The 22,754-nt window shown below is 36.2% G+C and overlaps 2 protein-coding genes across 2 annotated transcripts in view; one reads left to right on the top strand and one right to left on the bottom strand.

Annotated features, from left to right (window-relative positions):
* The first annotated feature begins 2,820 nt into the window (after positions 1–2,820).
* CUNH2orf69 (chromosome unknown C2orf69 homolog) lies at positions 2,821–11,241 on the top strand. Its single transcript, XM_042666953.1, has 2 exons — positions 2,821–3,270; positions 9,187–11,241. The coding sequence occupies exons 1-2, from the start codon at positions 2,932–2,934 to the stop codon at positions 10,006–10,008; spliced, it is 1,161 nt and encodes a 386-aa protein (XP_042522887.1). The 5' UTR covers positions 2,821–2,931; the 3' UTR covers positions 10,009–11,241.
* Positions 10,638–22,754, bottom strand: part of Tyw5 (tRNA-yW synthesizing protein 5) — a 28,786-nt gene continuing 16,669 nt past the window's right edge. The window contains exons 5-8 of the mRNA XM_042666954.1: positions 22,136–22,273; positions 20,138–20,225; positions 19,315–19,431; positions 10,638–15,949 (exon numbers count right to left, since the gene is read on the bottom strand). Of these exons, the coding sequence (XP_042522888.1) occupies positions 15,693–15,949; positions 19,315–19,431; positions 20,138–20,225; positions 22,136–22,273 (600 nt within the window). The 3' untranslated portion in view covers positions 10,638–15,692. The remainder of the gene's footprint in view (positions 15,950–19,314; positions 19,432–20,137; positions 20,226–22,135; positions 22,274–22,754) is intronic.

Raw genomic sequence — 22,754 nt, forward strand, 5'->3', positions numbered from 1 at the left:
TTCTGTATATGTAGAATGTATCATGTCAAATTCTGTTTCTACACAAGTAGCTCTAAAATAGTTCTTGAATATCTATGATTTTTCTATACTGTTCATATTTGTTTTGAAAACACTAAAATGGCAAATTCCATTGGCTGCAAACAGTATCCAGAACAAATGTGTTAATAAGTTATGCTTTACCCCATCTTTTCTGTCCTAGGTCATTTACTCTGCCAACCAGGGCCAACCATTATCTAACAAGAATCTAGAAATCGGAACTTCAAATTGTTCTTGTGAAACTAAAGGTAAAGATTCATGTAGAAGACTTCTTATGAGTTTCTCTACAGAACAGAATTAGTTATGTCTTTAACTAAATAAGGGGTAATTAGAAAGGTGAACCTACTCAAATGGAAATTCTACATGGCACACTCAAAACTTTATATAGTATGGGAAAATTGTGAGAAAGGACAGCATGAGAAACAGGAGCCAGGAATTTAGAGACAAACACTTTAATGAACAGGCTGATTAAAAACATGTAAAAGTGGGCTGGGAAGGTGGCTCAGTGGTAGAGCGCTTGCCTTGCATGCATGAGGCCCTGGGTTCGATTCCTCAGCACCACATAAGCAAAAAAAAAAAAAAAAAAAGCTGGAAGTGGGCGCTGTGGCTCAAGTGGTAGAGCGCTAGCCTTGAACTGAAGAGCTGAGGGACAGCGCCCAGGCCCAGAGTTCAGGCCTCATGACTGGACCCCCCCCCCCCAAAAAAAAAACATGTAAAAGTGTAATATCTAAGTTGCTATATACTGGCAGAAAGTTCCTCCTGTCTGGCCTCAGGCCCTCCTGCTGTTGGAAATTTACTCTCTCCCCTGAACCCCCTTTTCCCTGGGAAAAGAATATCCATGGGAACAAAAATGTGAAAGCAGAAAACAGAACAAAATATTGATAAAGGCCAAAAACCTCTGGGAAAAGAAAAACCCCAGACAAAGGCTGACCATTAGTCAGCCTTTGCTCCTTCTACATCCTTGCCAAAAAGCAAAAGAACATCTCTCCCTTACTTAAGTTTACCAAGCTAGCAGCTTTGCAGAAAGCTACTGACAACCTTGAGGCTTATCACCAGCTGCACTGAGTTGCTGTATTAGTCAGGAGCTTGTAATGAAAATAATTTCTGTAATAGTGTCAATAGCATTGATAGTATTAGTCATGCTGACCAAGTCAAGATTATGTTTTGCCTATGCTCTGTGACTCAAGGCTATGTTTTTGCTACGTTTTGCTTCTGTAACCTTGCTTGCTTGCCTCAATAACAGAGCCTTAAGCCCACCAATTAAAGACCATCACCAAGTGGTCCCACTATGGGTAGCCTATTACAAATTATTACGTATGATATCTACCATAAAGAACAAATAGATTTAAAGTTCATTTAACTATAACAAATGAAAATCTGCCAAACTTCCCTTGCATGGCTCATCTATGTAACTTTATGTAATCTACCCTGAGCTCAAGGCCATTCTCCTACTTTCCTCGTAGTAGGAAGCCATCCCTGTGGGGTGGTAATAAAGTTCCTAGCTCCTTTAACTTAGTGTCTTGGAGTCTCTTTTGGATCCGAGATATTATAAAAGAATCTTAACTCTCACATTCCTGCATAAGCGCAACATTAATAAAGGGAAAAAGAGAGTAGCTATCTTTTCTGATCTTGTCTGTTTGACCAAATAATGAGTGTATTTTGGGAACTGAACAAGGATAGCCTAAAGAAAAAAAAATTCTTAAAAAACTGTCCTGAAAAAAATGACTACTCTAGCATGAAAAGTATTTACAAATGAAAATATCTACTTGAAGGCCTAACACCTATTTTTAAAGGAATATCTGGAAAAGCCATCTTTTGTTTAGAGGTATGTTCAAACATCCATGTCACAATTACCCAAAGTTAATGGCCCCACCAACAGGAATATCTCTGCTGCTCAACTGGAAAAACAAGTGTAGTCGGGTACTCGTGACTCACTCCTATAATCCTAGTTACTCAGGAGGCTGAGATCTGAGGATTGAGGCTCCAAAGAAGATAAAATATGGTATTCTCTTAACTCCAATTAGCCAGAAATGGAGGCACGGCTCAAGTGGTTGAAAACCCTGGGCTCAAGCTCCATTGGCAACACACACACACACACACACACACACACACACACACACACACACCCTGGGTTCAAGCTCCATTGCCAACACACACACACACACACACACACACACACACACACGCTACAGAGTAACAGAAAAAGAAAAATTAACAGGTGTCTATGAGAGGGGAGCACCTATTCTAAGGTAAATTTTCATCAAAGCCCACTCTACTTTTCACCACAAATGCTCATTACACTTGCCATCAGGCCTGCCTGCACCCATTGGCTGTATACACTACTTTTGTATCTTTACTAACTTAACATTCTTGGTCTTTACCTCAATGTGTCTTAAAATTATTTTTTTTAGCCACTTTTCACACTCACTACTCAAGAGCCAGATGGAGACCGCCTCCTTGGAGTATCAGACTCCAATCGTCAACTCCGCAAGCACCAGCATCGTCAGTTCTGCTAACAATCCGGCAGCCACATTGGGCGTGAACCTCCTGTTGCGCATGCGCCAGAATCATTGCCTTGGGACGTGGGCCTTCGGTTCTTTCCAGGGCTCCTTCCCAGACTTCCGTTCGAACTTCCCGGCCGTGTGTGAATCCGCTAATCACGAACGTTTCTCCCAGGACACGCCCCCCCCCTCCTCCGCCCCCTTCGGAACCCGGTGGCGAGTGCACGCTACCCCCGCCCCTCCTTACGCACGCTGCGCGCGGACGTCGGTCCGTGGTGCGGCCGTCCCCGGGCGCCGGCTCCCGCCCGGGCCGCTTCCGCGGGCCGTTGGGCTGCGGGCTGGAGTCCCGCCCTCCGCCCCCACCCTCTCCGAGCCGCCCTGGCAGCGGACACCCATGTGTGGGTTCGGTCTCCTGCGGGTCCCGCCGCTGCTGTTCCTGCTGCACCGGCTCGGGACCGGAAACACCTTGTTCTTCCTCCAAGCCCAGACCATGAACCCGGGGGGCAGCGGCGGGGCGGGGTGCGCCCCGTCGGCGGAGGGACGCCGCCCTCGGTGTCTTCGGCTGTCCAGCGTGCCCGGAGCGGACCCGCAGCGCGGCAACGACCTGCTGCTGCTGGCGGCGGCGGGGGAGGGACCGGAGCCGCGGGGCCTCCCCGTGGACCTGGCCGCCGAGGAGCCGCCGCCGCCGCCGGCGCCCCAGCATCACGTCCTTTATTTCCCTGGGGATGTGCAGGTAACCCGGGGCCTGCCAGGGCGCCGGGTCCCTCTAGATGCTCGGGCTCGATGCCTGGCCCCGCGGGGCGCACCCCACGCGGCGCCCCGGAGCTCCCGGACCCGGCCCTTCTCCATGGAAGATGTCAAAGGGTTCTTGCCTGGAAAGAGCCATCTATCAATCCGGGCGTGTAGGGTGTGCGTGCGTGCGTGCGTGCATGTGCGTGTGTGTGTGGTGGCAGGGTACCGAGAGATGGCTTCTAACCCCGTACGCCGCGTTCCGAAAACTCTGACAGTAATTTTAAAATTAAAAAAACTCAACCGTGGTATGGTATTCTCAGTAACCCCAAAAAGCAGTGGTGCTGATGGCCGTGATCGCTAACCATGCCCGTGTTTTGATGCCCACGCAATCTGGTATCGTTTAAATAGCTGCAGGTGTATTATTAATAGCTGCTGGCAAATACCCGTTTATGATTATGTGGTCCTGGAGGCTGGGTTTTCATCGACAACTGCACGGTGATACGTTAGCCGTCAGACACGAGACCATCTAAAGTAATTAAAATTCAGGAATAGTGACAATCCGGTTTCTCTGTGGTACGAGTTGTATTCCAAGTGCTCAGTCACTAAAATGGTGCGTGTGAACCCTCTTTATGTGGACAGCGTTTCTTGGAACATTCCTGTCCTCACAGGAAGTTATGTGAGACAGGTAAAGCTAACTGGTCCGTCCCTTCGTCTGCGGTCTCTTAGGCTTTTCAATATCTTTACCTTGTCACACCTTGTTTTCTGTCTTTGTCTCAGGCTTTTATCATTTCTATTAGTAATTTGATAGCTGAAGGCATATCTCTTATTCATTTCATAAGCTGCATGAAAATACCTCTGGTTATGTTGTTGTGGAAACTGGATTTTTAATGTAAAACTTGGCATGAGCCATTAGACATCGGACACCATCAGAATTACAGTGAAAATGAACATTCCCCTTTCTTTGTCATACTAGTTGTATGGCCTGTGATTCGTTACCAAGATGCTGAGTCTTACTGTTTTACTCCGTCCCAGCTTCTTGGTATTGTTCAGGTATGTCAGGCACACCTCACCTTCAAAGCTTCCTGCAGTCTTCCTGTGGACCTCGCTCTGTATTGCCTCCCCTCATTCAGTCTTCTTAAGACCTTCCCTTTCAGTGAGGTTTTTTTCTCACCACCTATTCAATGATTATAATTATACGTGTGCACAGTCTATCAACATTTCTCCCCCCCCACATTTTTATTAGCACATACTAATTGCACAGGGGTTTTATCGTGCTTTTTCCATACATGTATATAATATGCCTCGATCATATTCACCTGCAACTTTTATCCATTTTGTCTGTTACTTTTCATTTGGGGTTTTGTCTGTTTTTCTATACCTAAATTGTAAGCACATGTCTATTCACTGATCTATCTGCCATGCTGGGTGACTAGCATGTTCAAAGTGTTCAGTAGACAATTTGCATAAATGAATCCATGTAAGTTGCTTTAAACAATACAGTTAAGTGCTTGACACGTGTTGTCTATTTTAAAATGATTTCAGGGTCAGATTTCCTCATTTAGGTCTTTGTAATTCTTTTGAGCATATTAAGTCTAAACAGAACTTGTTGCCGCATCTTGACATAGACTTAATATTTGGTATTAATCAAAGCTGGTTGTCCAAATAATTTTAAATCCTTTTTCATTACTTTCCTGATAGTCCTTTTGTGCTCATTTTCCCATGTGTAGCTTTTTAAAAAAAAAATTCTATACATTTTCCTTTATCATTTGAATAAAAATAGAGACGATAGTTAATCATATGCATTTAGATAACTTACATTCTAATGTACCATCAGATTTTGGAGGGTGTATGAGAATGTATGTTGAAGTCTGTTGCTTTTGAATTCTGAGTTAACTTGAAATCTTGGGATATAAAACTATCTCCTTTCCTTTCCTTTCTTTTCCTTTTCTCTCTTTTTTTTCTTTTCTTTTTCTTTTGGTTCAAGTCCTGGAGCTTGAACTTGGAGCCTGGGTGCTGTCTCTGACTCTTTTTGCCCAAGGCTTAATTGAAGATAACAGTCTCATGGACATTTCCTGCCCAGGCTGACTTCAAACCATGATCAGATCTCAGCGTCCTGAGTAGTTAGGATTATAGATAGGCAGGAGCCACAGGAGCCCTGCTCAGAGCTCTCTCTCTTTTTAAAGCTACAATTGATGAATTTTGAGAGGTGTTAGATTTATAAAACCACTATCACTGTGGTGTTTTAAAGCATCTCCATCATTCTTTTAATCAACTCCCTCTTCCTAGACCCATGCAACCACTGACCTACTTTCATTCACAATAGTTTTGCCTTTTCTAGAGTTTCACTAATCTGGAACTATGTAGTCTTTTGTGTCTGACCTTTTTTTTTTTTTACGTAGCATTCTTTTGAAATTTATCTGTACACAGCTAGTTTCTTTTTATTACCAAGTAATATCCTATGTATGGATATACAGTTTGTTACTCTGTTCAGTGATTCATAATATTGTGTCATTTTAAAGAGAAAAGTTATATAGCTATATAGTTGATCCTGTCCTGTGCTTTATCAGGCAGTCTGGTCATTGTGTTGGCCACCTAGTTTAAAGCTTTATAATGAATGTTTCTGGGTCCTTGTAGATACACCAAGTTTTCCTAAAAGTCCTCTAGCCCTTACTTTAATAGTAATATGTAGTATGGGATGGGCCTGTAGATCATCAACAACTGAGATAAACGATATTCTCTTGTCTCCTGCTTTGCCAGAATGGGAAACCACAGGCCTACCCCAACAATGATAGTAAGTGCATCATTTCCAGACAGGATGAAAACTTTACAAAAAAAAAAAGCTCTTTTTTTGTAGATTGCACATAAGGAGTAGTCGAAGTTGCAGACTCTGTATGTATGCTGGGACTAGCACTTGAACTGAGATGATTTTCCTATCTTTTTATCTTTGAATGTAGATGCCACCAGCATCCAAGTTTATTATGTTTTTAATAGGCGTGTGCATATTGCTAAAATTCAATGTTTGAAGGTTGTACATTGAAAAGTTTTTTACCCATTGTCTCATCTATTTCCCTTTACAAACACTACCAGTTGTCCCCCTTTAAATATGTGTATGTTTATGTGTATATATACACATACACTATTCCCTCAGAGATACTCTATGCATGTGAGGTTTCTAGAAAAACATAAATGGTAGCTTACCAACTATTTTGTTATTCCTCTTTCTCCCACACTCTATTCAGTCCATCAGCCAATCTGAGGAGGTAGGTTGACTCAGTTATATTCAGAAATCGGACTACTACTCAGCTCCTTCACTTCCACTACTATTCTGATCTAAACCACCTCTTATGGAGATATTTCAGTGTCTCCATGCTAAAGCTGTTGCTCTTTTCCATGTAGGACTAGAGTCATTTCAAAATTTAGAATGAATCAACCTCTGCTCCAAACCCTGTCAGAGCAAAAATGAAAGTTTAGAGTTGTCACACCACGTTTGCTCAGCACCTCCCTTCCCCAGTAATTTTGCCATCTTTTGTCATCACTCGTTCCAGTTCACTCTGCTAGTCACATGGGTCTCATTGCTGGCTCTTAGTTATATCCAGTATGCTTCTATCTGAGGGCCTTTTGTAATGACTTCTTAAAATATCCACATGGCTTACTTCCTCAGTTTTTTTAGGGTCACCTTATTTGGAAAAACCTTTCCTGACCATTTTGTGCTTAACATTAATTTTCTACCTCTCAAAGCCTTGTGCTCCTTTTCCTTGTACTACTATTTGATATGTCTTGTACTGTCCAGTATGGTAGCCACTAATCACTATGGCCATTGACTACTTGAAATATTGTTATTCTAGTCAAAGAATAATTTTTTTTTTGTCGGTCATGGGGCCTGAACTCAGCTCAAGGCTAGCGCTCTACCACTTGAGCCATAGCACTACTTCTGGCTTTTTCTGCTTATGTGGTGCTGAGGAATTGAACCCAGGGCTTCATGCATGCAAAGCAAGCACTCTACCATTGAGCCACCTTCCCAGCCCAAGGAGTAAATTTTATATATTTAGTTTCAGCTAATTTAAATTAAAAAAATTTATACTCAGTTACTGGGAAAGTTTTAAGTATACTTGGAATGGTCTGGCATGTGAATCCATTTTTTCAACTATAAAATTTTATGAAATCTAAATTCAGATCAAGTATTTCTGGTGAAAGGTTCGCATCCAAGTTGAGATTTGCTATGGGTGTGAAATGCACAGTACATTCCAGACTTAGTAAGGATGTAATAATTTTCCAGTAATTATTTATACTGGCAGCATATTGAAATGATAATTTTAGAGGAACGTAAAACAGTAAACTATATTGTTAAAATTTAATTTTACCTTATTAACATTTTATAGTTTAATAAAGCTACTAGAATTTTTTATTTTTTGCCAGTCCTGATGCTGGAACTCAAGGCCTGGGTACTGTCCCTAAGCTTCTTTTGCTCAAAGCTAGCACTCTACCACTTGAGCCATAGCATAGCACCACTTCCAGCTTTTTCTGTTTATGTGGTACTGAGGAATCGAACCCATGGCTTCATAAATGCTAGGCAAACACTCTACCACTAAGCCACATCCCCAGCCCACTACTAGAAATATTTATATGTGACTAACATATTTCTGATGGAAAGAAGTATTCTACACTTACTTTTAGAGTTATTTAGTTTAATTCTGCAATAGAATGTGTCACGTTGGCAAGGACTTAATCCATTTTGTTTCTTGCCCAAGCAATAGGTATCCAATCAATTTTAAGGAGTAAAAGGATAAATATGAATGAGTTCCTTTTAAAAGCCACTATGAATAAAAATTTAAGGGAAAACAAAATTTTTATATAGGATGTAAAACATATTAATATGTATCAAATGTCTTGAAAATAAGATCTATATACAAAAAAAGCCAAAGATATGGAGGGAAAGAACAAAATCCTGATGACTAATAAATGTATGAACAAATTGCTAATTTTTAGTAAATCCAATTTGAATGAGTTATCCTGTGTCTGTGAAACTCAAGAATAAGGAAAGAAGGCAACTTTGTAGTCTATTATCACCAACTTTAATTATTTTTCACCTAATTTTTCTCTATCTTGGAATTTACTTTTAATGTAATCACAGACAGGCACAAGGATTTTTCTGTAGTTTCACTGTGGCTTCATTTCTAACACCACAATCAGTCCGACCTAAGCTATAAACACAGAAAAAGAAATCAGCAGTCAGGTTGTAAACCCTAGAGAGGGAAAGGTACAAGACTGTAGGTCACTAAAAGCAAAATATTCTTAAAATTTGTCTTAAAGGGGCTGAGAAGTTGGCTCAGTGGTAGACCGTTTGCCTCTCATGCATGAGGCCCTGGGTCCGATTCCTTAACACACATAAGCAGAAAAAAGCCGAAGTGGCACTGTGGCTCAAGCGGTAGAGCGCTAGCCTTGAGCTGAAGAGCTGAGGGACAGTGCCCAAGCCCAGAGTTCAGGCCCCACGACTGACAAAAAAAAAAAAAAAAATTGTCTTAAAGTTTGTGTAATGAACTGAATTTTACTTTCAATTTTATTTTTACTGGTGTTTTAGAAAACTTGATATGTATGTTATTGATATGTTAATTAAAATATTTTAAACATGTACACATACATTGTATATATATATATCATCCATTTAAATGACATACAAATTCTTAATATTCAGTGTGTTTTATTACTTTCTCTTAATGGGTTTGAGGCTTAAAATGCAGACTGTTTTGTTCAAAATCTTAAAACTGGAAGGCAGTGAGATTATTAGTTTTCATTTCTGGTGTATTAGCTATTAGCTATGTAGTAGCTTCTCTCCACAATAAAAATGGGGAACTATTTTTTGGAAATAATTTTATGTAAATATATTTTTCATGCTTATTTCCTCTTCCTTGCCTTTCAGAATTACCATGAAATTATGACTCGTCATCCTGAGAATTATCAATGGGAAAACTGGAGTCTAGAAAACGTTGCCACCATTTTAGCTCATCGGTTCCCCAATAGTTATATTTGGGTGATAAAGTGCTCCCGGATGCATTTGCACAAATTCAGCTGTTATGACAACTTTGTGAAAAGCAACATGTTTGGTGCCCCAGAACATAATACTGACTTTGGAGCTTTTAAGCACCTTTATATGTTGTTAGTTAATGCTTTTAACTTAAGTCAGAATGGTTTGTTGAAGAATGTGAATGTTTGGAATAAGGACTCCAAAGCATCTGACTATAGATCAAATTCTTCTAGTAATGGTTGCAAGGTAGAAAAAGAGAGGACCTGTAAAAGATCTGATGAGTCAACCACAAGTGATGGTGAATATCCACCATCACTAAAAGGTACGTCTTTTACTTTGATTGGATTCAGTAAAGGTTGTGTTGTTTTGAATCAGTTGCTTTTTGAATTAAAAGAAGCCAAGAAAGACAAGAACATAGATGCTTTCATCAAAAGCATAAAAACAATGTATTGGTTGGATGGTGGTCATTCTGGAGGAAGCAATACTTGGGTTACATATCCAGAAGTCTTGAAAGAATTTGCACAAACAGGAATTATTGTTCACACCCATGTAACGCCTTACCAAGTACGTGATCCAATGAGATCATGGATTGGAAAAGAGCATAAGAAATTTGTTCAGATACTGGGAGATTTTGGTATGCAGGTTACTAGCCAGATTCATTTTGCAAAGGAAGCTCCTTCCATAGAGAATCACTTCAGGGTTCATGAAGTATTTTAAGACTACGAGTATATTAATGTACTTGTTCGATGGAAGAGCATGAGCACTTTGAATGTTATAAATTCATATAATGAAATATATGATGTAATTTTTGGGGTGGGAAAAGCACACATTCCTAAAATATGACTGTAATGTGTATTCCTTGTGAATGTGAGCAGTTTTAAAACTTTGGGCTAGGTTAGGATTAGTTAATTTGAGATCTATAAGGATGGTTTGTGATAATTCTGTGACAAATATGACCCCCTTAAAAATGAAAAAATTAACAATATAGTCTTGAAAGGACAACTAAAGTTGTTGGAAATAATTGACATATTGAGTAACATTCTAATTTTGATGACTTAACAGTATTTAACTACTTTGACATTCATGGATCTATTCTTGATGTGTTACCGAGTATTGTTTTTTTCCTAGTTGAAGTATTTTATTTACAAATGTCCAAGAACATGCAGTAGTATAAGATTGGTTTAAAAACCTAACACTTAAGTACTGTGGCTTAATTTTTGTCAGTTGTTAATTGATTGTTCTTGGGTTTCTTGAAACTTGGCCATAAGCCAGTTTAAAAAAAATTAGTTGGACTATAATTATATAGGGTGAATAAAAACACACTCAGAGCTATGCTGCTGTCTTTGTAAGAGGCCAACATAGGTAAAATAAATACATACTGATTTGTTAGTGCTCTACTGAAAAGGAGACAATTCCACAGACTTAAAACAGTTTCTTTAGAAGCATGATCTTTGTCTGCCAAAAGAAAATAGCTCTCTTTGGCCAAAATGCAAAGTGACATTACTATAAGAAAAGTTACAAAAGCAAAGTTTGGAGAGACAAATGATTTCATGTTGGCTCAAAAACTGAATTTGTTTAACGCTGCTACATAATTTGGGTGAAGTTTCCTTCTGCCCGTTTTTTTCTTGACCTAGATAAGTACATTTTGAAAAACCAAGATCTAATGGATTCCAACCAACCTTGAAACATAACTATAGGATTATAAAAAGTGATCAGTTACTTTTTTGCTTAATAATAATCTTGAAGGTCATGAAATAAGCAGGGAAGTAATGTGCTGCTTTAGGACTGAAAAAATAAGATTAATGTCTTAAGACCAAGAGGAACTAAATTTGGTAAAACAATATAGAAAATGCAAATTTCTTGGTTTCTTCCCAGAATTATATTTTGATGACTATAAACACATTCCAAATATTCATAGTTATGATAAAGGATCCTTTCAGACCAGATGCTACAAGAGTATCTAAACTTTTAAAGGCAAAGCAATTGTCTATCACTCCATTTTATTCATATACCTGCTCTTTTGACACCAAAAATTCCTATTGCAAAAACCAGTCACTTTGATATTTAGCACTATGATCAGGTGGCTTTTGTTAAACAAATTGTTTAATACTAGTTCATTAAATTCCCATGTATCTAATATAAAATAGCTGAGATACTGAATGGTCAAAGGACAGAGGAAGAAAAGGTTGTGATTTTCACAGGACTAATTGAAATATTAAGGTAGGACTTGTAATAGAATTCACTTGAAAAATCTGAAATATTTGTAAAAATCTGATGTTCAGCTATCCAGTCATATGAATGCGTTTTTCACTTGTTACAAATTGAATAGATACTAATTAACTGGGCCCCTAAATGTCATCACAGTAAGACAGTTACTGGAAAGTAAAAGTATTTTTCATAACGAACGTATGTTCTGAGTCCATCCATATTCAAATGTTTTCTGTTTAAATAGTTTAGATTGGTCCTATTTCCACATTTGTTTGTTAACGTAAATGTTATTGTGTCCTCTTGACTGTGCCTTTTAAATTGAGAAAATTAGTCCTACAAATAATGTGAAAATTGTTACCACCACAGCATGAATGTATAATTAAAATAGTCTACAGAAGTGTGTTTGAATGTCTTTTATCTTAGCATTGTTCATTCAGACTATTACTTGAAAGGAGACTCTTCCTCTCATCCTTGCTTTCTAAGTTTGTTTTCATTAACTTCCATGTCTTTCAAATGAACAACTTTGAAAACCTTTCCTATAAAAACATGTCAAGAAGAGCTATTCTGTTTCATTTAAGAGCCTTTTAAACAAGAAACACTTCATATAATTTTTTTATTTCTACTTTTTATACTTCATTAGGGATAAAATATAACTAGACCTGGTTGGTGACTCAGGCTCCCTTTTACAAAGGTACAAGGGACATGGCAGCAGTCACACCAGTTAATAAAGACAGGCAGTCACTTAGGATGCTCACTTTAGTGTCCACTTATTTAAGATATCCAAAGTAGTCACTACAGTACAGTTCCAACTCTACACTGCCTGCCAAGTTCCTGTATTTTTCTACCCTGGTCAGATCCTTAGATTGTTTTTTGACAACTTTTATAGGTGAAAGTTACTAGTTTCTTGTCAAATGTTCACATAGCCGCTTCAAAAGGATGACAGAAACAAAAGGCTGTTCACTTTTTTTCCCTTGTTTTGATATTTCATCAAAGTAAGTATTGAATAGAACTCCAGTGTATTCATGTAACAAGACAAACACTGTTAATATTCATGAAAAGCTAACAATGAAGAACTGAAACATGGCTCTAGTGGCATATTGCCTGCCAGTGTGAGGCCTTAATATACTTTAAAATGTAAAATATTTTTAAAACAGACCTTTAGCTATCCAGTTACGTGAAAGCTTAAATTTTAATTTATAAGTTGAGTGGATATTAAGAATTCACTGGGTCCCTAAGAGTGCTATCACATCACAGACTGAAAAGTAAAAATATTTATTTTCTAAGTGAAAACGTTCTAAAGTTAATGCATATTCAAATGTTTTAATAGTTCCGATTGGTCAGTCATGTTTCCCATATTTGTTTAAAAATGTTAATGTAAATGTTGGTACTGAAAAAAAAACTCAGATTAAAAATGAAAAGCTAACAACTACACTATTTTTAAAGTGTATTTAAGAGGATAATATGACCAAAAATTCAAGTAATTCATAACTGCAGTTTTGTCTTCCTACCTAGTGATTCAGACACTTCTCATCGGCAACACCATCGGTGGTTTGTGTATCCTTACAAAACTGTATGTAAATAAGTTTTCAGAGCATACTTTGATTTTAAGCAAATAACAGTGCATAGCTTCAAGCTTTTTATGGAATTACAGTGGACAAGTTTTATGCCAGTACATATACTTCTTCCTCATTCTTGGCTAGTTTTTGTTTTTGTATTCCCATGTACTCATTCATTTTATTTTGAATCTTTGTCTATATATTAGGAAAGAAAATCCCTCCTGTATTTATTCAGAAGGGAAAGTAAATCACTAATACAGGCATCACTGTAAATCCAATTTCAATCACAATCATCTCAATCTGGGTTAACTATATTATGGAAGATTTCTTTCGGCAACAAAAGTGATTAAAAAGATTTTGAATCCACGAGATGTGCAGTTAATAATATTCACTTGCCTTTAGCACAGAAACAAAAGATTAAAACATTTTGATCTTAAGATAGACTTTAACATAATTAAGAATTATGACCAGGAAAATAATTTTAAAACTTCCCAAAAGATTCATGTCTAGCTTTCTAAATAGAATATCCCAAGAGAATCTACCTCAAATATCTTAGTAAAGGAATATAATGAAATAGAATTACTAGCACCAGTCATCAACTATGTGTATACCCTTAACTATATATGTCTACTGTTTTGTAGCAACCCTGTGATATATGAATTGTGTTTTAAGGAAAACATGCTTCATAAGTTGTTTAATTTACTTACGACCTAGTTTGATTCCCACTAGACAAATGAAAATCTTCAGTGGACCAATTCTGTTTTACTTCCAAGTTTTCTACATGACTTTTAGATTTATACTTTGCACTGTTTTTCTTACTGGTTAAGGAAAAAAAACCAAGTTTATTAAAGCTTACTATAAAGCAAAGAAAAAGGGTATTGTCTTTTTCCTTCCTGAAGTAAAAGGATCACTGAAGTTCTTATAAGAATTAGATTTTTCCACCTCTATTGATCTCAGTAACTTAGCACCTCTTAAGAAAAGATTCTCAGGAAAGGTAGAATGTTTTATATGCTTTTTCCTGTTTGTGTATTATTTTTTATTATTTTTTATGCCTGAAACTAATTCATCTCTAAATACAGAACATGAGTAAATGGATTATCTTCAGTAGAGAAAATTATTTATTCCATAATTCAGATGTACCAAGTCAATGTATATAACTTTAGATGGGAACATTTGTATTCAGTAAATATATTTGGTCTTTACTGACTGCAACACAAAACAATAATATATACAATGGGGTTCGTTGTCTTCAAAGACAATACTAAGATCTCTCTTGAAACAGTATTTCATTTTTTCCTTTAATGGTATTGGAGGTTGAACTCTTAAGGGCTTTTCATATAGTATTTTTTTTTATAAAAGGAAAAAGGTAGGTGAAAATTTAGCAGAGAGAGCTTCAAACATTCAAAACAAACAAGAAAAACAGATTTACCATAGGTTGACAAGAAGAAACATGATCAGATCAGATTAACCATGCTATGGATAAGTCAGAGAAAGTCATCTAAACACTATAACCAATCAATCTTGTGATTCTTAGTCCTGGTTGACAAGAAGAAACATGATCAGATTAACCATGCTATGGATAAGTCAGAGAAAGTCATCTAAACACTATAACCAATCAATCTTGTGATTCTTAGTCCTGGTTGACAAGAAGAAACATGATCAGATTAACCATGCTATGGATAAGTCAGAGAAAGTCATCTAAACACTATAACCAATCAATCTTGTGATTCTTAGTCCTGGTTATGCACCAAAACATCCTGCAGGGTTTATTAGGTACCTAACCCAAACCCCAAATGTAATGATTCAAAAAATCTACAAACAAGTTGACACCTAGGCATCTTAACCTAAAAAAAATGTCTCAAAGAGTTTGATTACAGCAACAAATGTAGGAGACAACATCCTTAGTTTCTACCTTTTTTTTTCTACCTTTTTTCCTTTCTTAACAGGACTTTGATTTTAAAAATTAAACACTTTGGCTCTATCAAAGGAAGATTCTTTCTCCCAGCTCTGATAGGCCTAACTGACCTACGTATTATTTCATACCCTTTGCCAAAGACTGGAGCAAGGATATATGAATCCAAGCCCATTAGAGCACCAAGATCCCAGGGTCTGGTAGATTATTCTGGGACAACTTCAGATTGACAGGGCCCCTGAAATCCAGCCAGACTCTTCTGGTGCATGTAAATGAAGATGCACAAGGCCCCAACTGCTACTGGCAACCATCCCATGACCACAAGGGTAGCCAGTCTCAGGCTGATGCCAGTGCTGTGGCTGAAAAGCAAGCAAGGGTAAACAACAAAAGTTTTTGGTAACATTACTGAATCACTGGATCAGAAATAATGAAACCTATTTGAACAGAAGATTTCATGGAACATGACTCAATATAGAGTCTTATTGTTTGAGTGGTACTTCTATTATTTGCATCTGCAAAGCTACAGTGATTCTACTACAATGTTATTTAAACTTCTAACAGTTTGTATCAAGTAGAAGCAATACACCTTCCCTTTATACTTAATCTGAGATTTCTTTCCTTTTTTAAGAATAAGTATTTTTAAAATTTATTAATATTTTTCCAGTATTCCACCTAAATCTTACTGAAATGTTTATTTCACCACATTCACTTCATTTTTTTTTTTTTTATTCAAAGTTCTTGCTGTAGGCTTTGTCTTGAATCTGTAAGACCATTTGCCGCGCATAGAAGTCCCTGTATTCCTCTGGCAATTCAGCCAGTGTTTTTAAGGCTCTGTCCAAGATCTGTGCGGCTCTTGATGCTGCAACAGGGTCTTTGTTGCCATAGGTATCTGTTTTATCATAGCATTCAGATGGAAGGTGCTTCCAAAAGACATTCACTCCCACTCCAAACTCTTCAGAAATCACATTATGGAACCATAAAGCTGGAGAAAGTTTTAAAAAACAAGTTAAAAATAAAACCTACAGTTGAAAAAAAAAACTAAAATGTCAGTGAAATATCACGAATTGCATATAGCCAATCTAAGAAATAATTCTTTAACCAGATCCCTTCCTTAGCACACTCTCAGCGTTTAACAGAATCATTTTAACTTTTATGAATTGCCAACCAATTTAAACTGTCAATAGCATAAATCCTTACTTTAAAAAACCTTTAGGAATAGTAATTTTTTTTCTTTTAACTTGAACAACATAATAAAGTTGTATTTGTTTTGAAGTTCTTTCATTTGAGGCATGTACTTGTTTATGCTTCCTGTGTCAAAACCACATCAAAAATGTATACTTTTTATGTACACAGAACATTTCAATTATTTGAGGAGTATGTTTGACCTATTCTGATTCAGCATAGTACTTTTGTTTGTAAAGACTTCCTGTTCAAGCTGCAATTTGCTTTTCTGACTGTAAGTGTGCATTCACTGTAGCTCCCTTGGTTTTGTGTTTCTAATGCAATCACATCTATCCTATGTTCCTTTCAGCTCCTTAACATTAAGTATATAAAACTTCAACATACATTTTGGTAATGGAAATGTTTCAAGTTTATCATATACCTAATTATTTTTTATTTTCACTAGGAAGTTTACTTTGTTTTCAGTTGAGTATAAACATTTGTAAAATGTAAGTGCTGGAAGAATATTAAGGTAACACCACAGTATAACAGATGGAGGACTAATTATGTCAAAAGTGTTTAATCTTGTGAAAGGAAGATTTAAACTTCACAAGCTTATTCTAAGATTACTTGAGGAAAAATGAAAGACTAAAAATACCTTGATTTGCAAAAATAGTCTTCAGTTTTAATCTTAACTCCACTGTTTAAGAATTCTTTTCCCCTGGTTCAGGTTAATAGGTAGAATAAAATCTAACTATTTTGATAAATCCAAATATTAATCTTTTGCTTTTGTTTGGAAATAAAAATTCTTAGAATTCCTGTTTTATCTTCCTTTTTTCATAAAAAGCTGTATATAAGATGAAACTACTGAGTATCCCTTAACCATGTTGAAAATATATAAAATCCAAAAATTTAAATATATAAAACAGCAATATACTTAAGACCAAAGTAGTGGTTGTTTGCAATGAACACAAGAAATAAACGAATCTATCAAGTTTTTATTAGGCCTTTAGGGATAGAAAGATTAACAAACACATAGTTCCTTTTCCTCAATTTATAATATAGAACCAGAGTAGAACTCCATATTTTTATTTATTAATACTTTAAAATTATCACCAAAAAGAGGTATTCATGATTACTAGCTATGGGAAATATAACTAAACAAATGGAAATTTTTGTGTATTCCTTTACTCTTTAATTACTTTTAAGTATCAATTACAGACGTTAATTATATCACTGTGGTTACTGATGTGGACATTTAAGACACATCCAAACTAATGCTTATTTCTTAAATTCCAAACATTCTATGTACAAAAAACTAATGTACCCAACAGTATCACAGCTGATATTTAATAAAATCTGTACAAAATGTCAATATTAGAATGTTAATATTAAGCAGTACTTCACTGCATAGTGATAGGGAATGCATTCTGAGGAATAACAATTTTGTCATTGTGGGATTATCACAAAGTAAACTCAACATACCTAAGCCTATGGCTCCATTGTGCAAACTTGTACAGTAGGTACAATAATTATAGCACAATGGAAACTATAAACCTATCTCAATACAGAAAAGATACAATAAGTAAGTCCTAAAAGAAAAGATACACTGCATAGGGCACCTACCATGGGAACTGGTGAGTAATATGAAGGCCCCAAAGTAACTATACACTATTATTCTCCCTTTCCTGTCTCTTCTTCTTTTTCCTTTTCATTTCCCTTTCCTCTCTTCTTTCCCTGTCTCTTCTTTCCTTTCTTTCCTTTCCTTCTCCTTCCCATCTTCTCTTCTGTCCCTTTTCCTCTCACCTCCCATACTTTACAATTACTGTACATTTACACTATACTAATTTCATTTAAAAATCCCTAATAATAACAATCTTCGTTTACTGTAACCTTTTTCTTTATGAACTTCTAGATTTTTTTAACTTTTTTTCTTTTTTTCTGTTTTGTCGGTCATAAGGCCTGAGCTCTGAGCCTGGGCGCTGTCCCTCAGCTTTTCAGCTCATAGCTAGTGCTCTACCACTTGAGCCACAGCCCTACTTCCAGCTTTTTCTGCTTATATGGTGCTGAGGAATCAAACCCAGGGCCTCATGCATGAAAGGCAAGCACTCTACCACTGACCACCTACCCAGCCCTTTTTTAACTTTTTGACTCACTGCAAGACTTAGTTCCAAACACTTTGTAACTATATGAATATATTTCTCTGAATCCCTTTTCTAAGCATTTTTTCTATTTTTAAAACTTACTCACTTTTTAAACATTTAGTAAAAACTAGGAAACACACACATTCACCTACACCTACACACACTTATACCTACACAGGGTGAGGATGCCTGAGTATCACTGCTCTTTCCTCCCCAGCTTTCCATCTAGAAGGTTTTCAGGGAAACAAAGAGACATCTGCTATGATAACAGCATACACAATACTTCCAAGATAACCTGTCCAAGGCTGTTTTGCAGCTGATACCAATGGCTCATGCCTGGAATCTTAGCTACTCAAGAAACTAAGCCCTAAAGGATGGCAGTTTGAAGCCATCCTGGGCAGAAAAGTTTGTAAGATTTAATTTCTTATTAAAGGGCAAAATGCTCTAGTTGGAGGCATAGCTCAAGTGGTAGAGTACCAGTTAAGATGAAGAAAGCTGAGCAAGAGCCAGAGGTTCAAATTTCAAACTCTGGCATCAACACGTGTACACAAAAATATAAGTACAAGTGAAACAACAAACACCTACTCTAATAGATGAAGAAATTATGTAGTTTATGGTCATTATCAAATACCATGTTCTATGCATAGCTCTATGACCTGCACTTTTGTGACTGGCAGCTACTAAGTTTGGCTATGCCAGCATCACAAGCTTATGAGCAATGTTTTGTGCGATGTTATGATGGCTTATGTGATACAAAGTTTTCAGTTCCATTATAATCTTATGAGAATACTGTTATGTGATCTGTCATTGACTATCACTGTTAATATAAGGCACAACTGTAATAAGTTGCTCTTGAGAAATAAGACAATCTTATGTTTGCCTAAGTATACTTTAAACACATACATGAACAAAATCATGTATAAAAATGATCTAGCACTTTTGTATTAAGAAAATCACATAAAAGATTAGTGATAGAATACATATTTTATAAACACATTTATAAGATGAAGCCTCATTTATAAATGAGGTCTAAAAATCTTACCAGGAATGAATAACACATCACCAGCTTCAAGGGAACATTCATACCTTCTAGCCTTGGAAAACAGTGGGTATTTAGCCAAGTCTGGGTTATCTATATTCAATACTTTAGATTTAGAACCTAAGGAATTATAAAAACACAAAAAAAGTCTGAGCATTAAAAAAATCATAAACTTGAAAATTTTGTTCAATTTGCTCATATTGTGAGAACAACTGTTATTCTCCTGAGATCCAAGACAGTTTTCAATAACCCACTCTGAGGTTCTGGGTGACCTTTGACACCCATGTAATATAATTAAAGTAACCTGAAAATCTCACTCTCCACATAGTCCACATATATGCATATATATATATATATATATATATACACACACACACACACACACACACACACACGCACACACAGACACACAGTCACACACAGACACACACACACACACATCAATGAAAAACACTTTTTATCAGGAGAAAGTGGTCTAAGATGTTGCTCCCTATGTGAATAAACAGTCATCAAAAGGAGTAACTGAGCGGGGTGATGATGGTCCATGCCTATCATCCCAGATACTCAGGAAGCTGTGATCTGAGGAAAGTGAGGAAGGTCCCTGAGATTCTTATCTCTGGAAACCACCAAAAATGCCAGAAGTGGAGCTGTGGCTCAAGTGGTAGAATGTCAGCCTTGAGCAAAAAAGCTTAGGGACAATGCCCAGGCCCTGAGTTCAAGCCCAGGACTGGCACCAAGAAAAAAAAAAATCCAATAATAGTAATAATATCAATAATGATTAACTGTAACTGAATAGGATTTAGAAAGAAACTTTAAAAAGGCGTACCTGATAAATATAAATACTGGGCATCTCGAGGACTGAATAATACAACACGTTTTTTCCCTGTCACTTGTATTAAGAAGTTATCCATTACCTAAAGACCAATAAAAGTATATGAGTTAGCAGTATCTAAAATTCAGATTAACAACCAATAATACTCTAGTTAACTGTAACCCTTTCCCATTTTTAAGACATCATCTCACTATGTTTCTGACATTGGCCTTGAACTCGAACTTTTATCTCAGCCTTTTGAGTACCTGGGATTATAAATATGTACCACTGTGCTCAACTTATTCTTTTATAAAACTTATTCTTTTATAAAACTTAACAATACCTAAAATTACCAGCTATGTTCTAATTTAATAATGAGAACATCTGTAGTCCACAAACAATAATTACTTTATTAGAGACATTTTTGTAATACTTCCTTAAAAAGGGAAGAACTATAAGTGTTTTGCTCTACCTAATGAAATAAGGACAGTTAAGGTTTCTTGAGGTTCTTCATTAATACATACTTACATATTTAGATGTGACTATCTAAAAACACAAGACCAACTCTAGACAACAGACTGAAAACATTCGTCCAGTAACTGTAACCCTCTGTATAGTATCTTTACAATAAAAAAAAAAAAATACGTCCAGCCTCTGCTAAATTCTTAATTCTATGCCAATCATAATTTAATTATAGATATTGATTATAAAATTATTTGTATAGGAAGATCATCAGACAATATAATTTGTAATGGATTAATCTTAACTTTTCCTGTATATGCAAGGGTACAAGTTCTTAGTACAGATTGTGAAAAATGTTAAAAGGAGAAGCCATATTACTGAGCTAAAGAATTAAGATATACAATGGACAAGATATGATTATCCATATATCATTACATCTGTTAGCTCTGACCTTTACTTATATAAACTTATATAAACTATAGTTACATAACTACAACTAGTGTTCCTTTTAAAGAAAAGCTTTATATCTTATTTTCTATTGTAACTCAAGGTAAAAGGGAAACTACTTAAAATTTAAAACTCAGTCATAAAATATAGCCTAAGATACACAAATCACATCATTTCCTCACCCTACCATTCATGTAAAACCTAAAAAAGTAAAATGCCTCTCTTATTTAATTATAGTACTGTAATAATAAAATTCTCCTCAGGTCTTTAAATAAATTAGAAAATAAATACATACAACATATATAAAAACCAAGAGTGTGATTCAGAATGTTAAAAAATTACTTTTACTGGGGGAGGTGTCAGCACACCTTTTAATCCCAGCACCTAGAAAGCTGAAGCAGGAGGATGACAAGTTCCAGGCCAGTCTGGGCTACACAGTAACTTGTCTCAAAAGAACAAATATTACAATTTTGAAAAAACATTTTATCTTTGAAAATCTGTTAAAATTATTTAGCTTCCTATTTATCTCTCAACACTAACCTATACACAATAATATTTACATCTACATATATTTAAGCTAATATAACCCATAATCAAGATGGTAATTCTACACATTCTGCTGCTCTACAAAGACAGTAGAATTTGATGTTTGCAAGACTGCCAAATATCCTCAAATTCTTCAAATTGGAAATAGTTTTCCATATGCTTCTGCCTTTCTCCTAAGCAACATAACTGAGGGTGGCCAGAGTCCTATGTATCACTTATACATGCTCTTATCATAAGCAAACACTCAACATAATTTTCCCTCTTCCTTCTGTAGTTATTTATCATAAGCCAGAAACAACCACTTCATAAAATTCATATGATGATAAATCAAGAACAAGATTACAGAGGAATGTAAATGTGAGAAATGAAGTAGGCTTTGCCATTAGCCAAATAATTCACTTGCCTATTGCTGCTTTATTCAGTGTTTTTTAAAAACTGTTTAAACAAACTACATATAAAAGAGTTTCAAAGCAGCTTATTAAATTGAAACCATGAATGTTAAATCCACAAACACTAAGGATCTACAGAAGATTCAGAGTTCTCATTTATGTAGCCTACATCATAGTGAGTCCAAAGTTGTAATCCAGGTGAACTAATTCGAAAAACGCTGGAAAAGAACTGTTCCTCTCTGAAGAATTTTGGAAACTTAATATCTCCTTCTAATGAAGGAAACTGCTTCCGGATATCTGCAACATCCTATTTGAACAGATATAAAAATAAATAATTAGATAAAACATAAGATGCAAAAAGAATTTCAATACATACAATATTAGCATAATGCTTACTCTACCTATGGCTGCCAGACTACATAATATTAAGGAAGAAAGGGCAATATTTGTTGAGTACTTTAAGATATTCTGTGACCACTTAAGAACACAGATCTTTCCAATAAAGGAATAGACAAAAATCAGAGGCAACAGTAACCCTGATAATCTCAATACACTTCATTAACAGAAAGTTTTTCCCTACTTTAAGCAAGATTTAAACAATTGTCAACTACTCTAAAGCTTAGATAGTGAATGGTTTAGGATTTTTTCTTTTTTAATTTTTTTTTTTTTTTGTGGGGGTCCCTGTCCTGGGGCTTGAACTCTGGCACTGGGCACTGCCCTTGAGCTGCTTTTGCTCAAGACTAATACTCTAATACTTGAGCCCCAGCTCTACTTTTGGCTTTTTTGGC

Source organism: Dipodomys spectabilis, unplaced genomic scaffold (assembly GCF_019054845.1).
Source record: "Dipodomys spectabilis isolate Male_0828 unplaced genomic scaffold, ASM1905484v1 ptg000373l, whole genome shotgun sequence".
Taxonomy (NCBI): Eukaryota; Metazoa; Chordata; class Mammalia; order Rodentia; family Heteromyidae; genus Dipodomys; species Dipodomys spectabilis.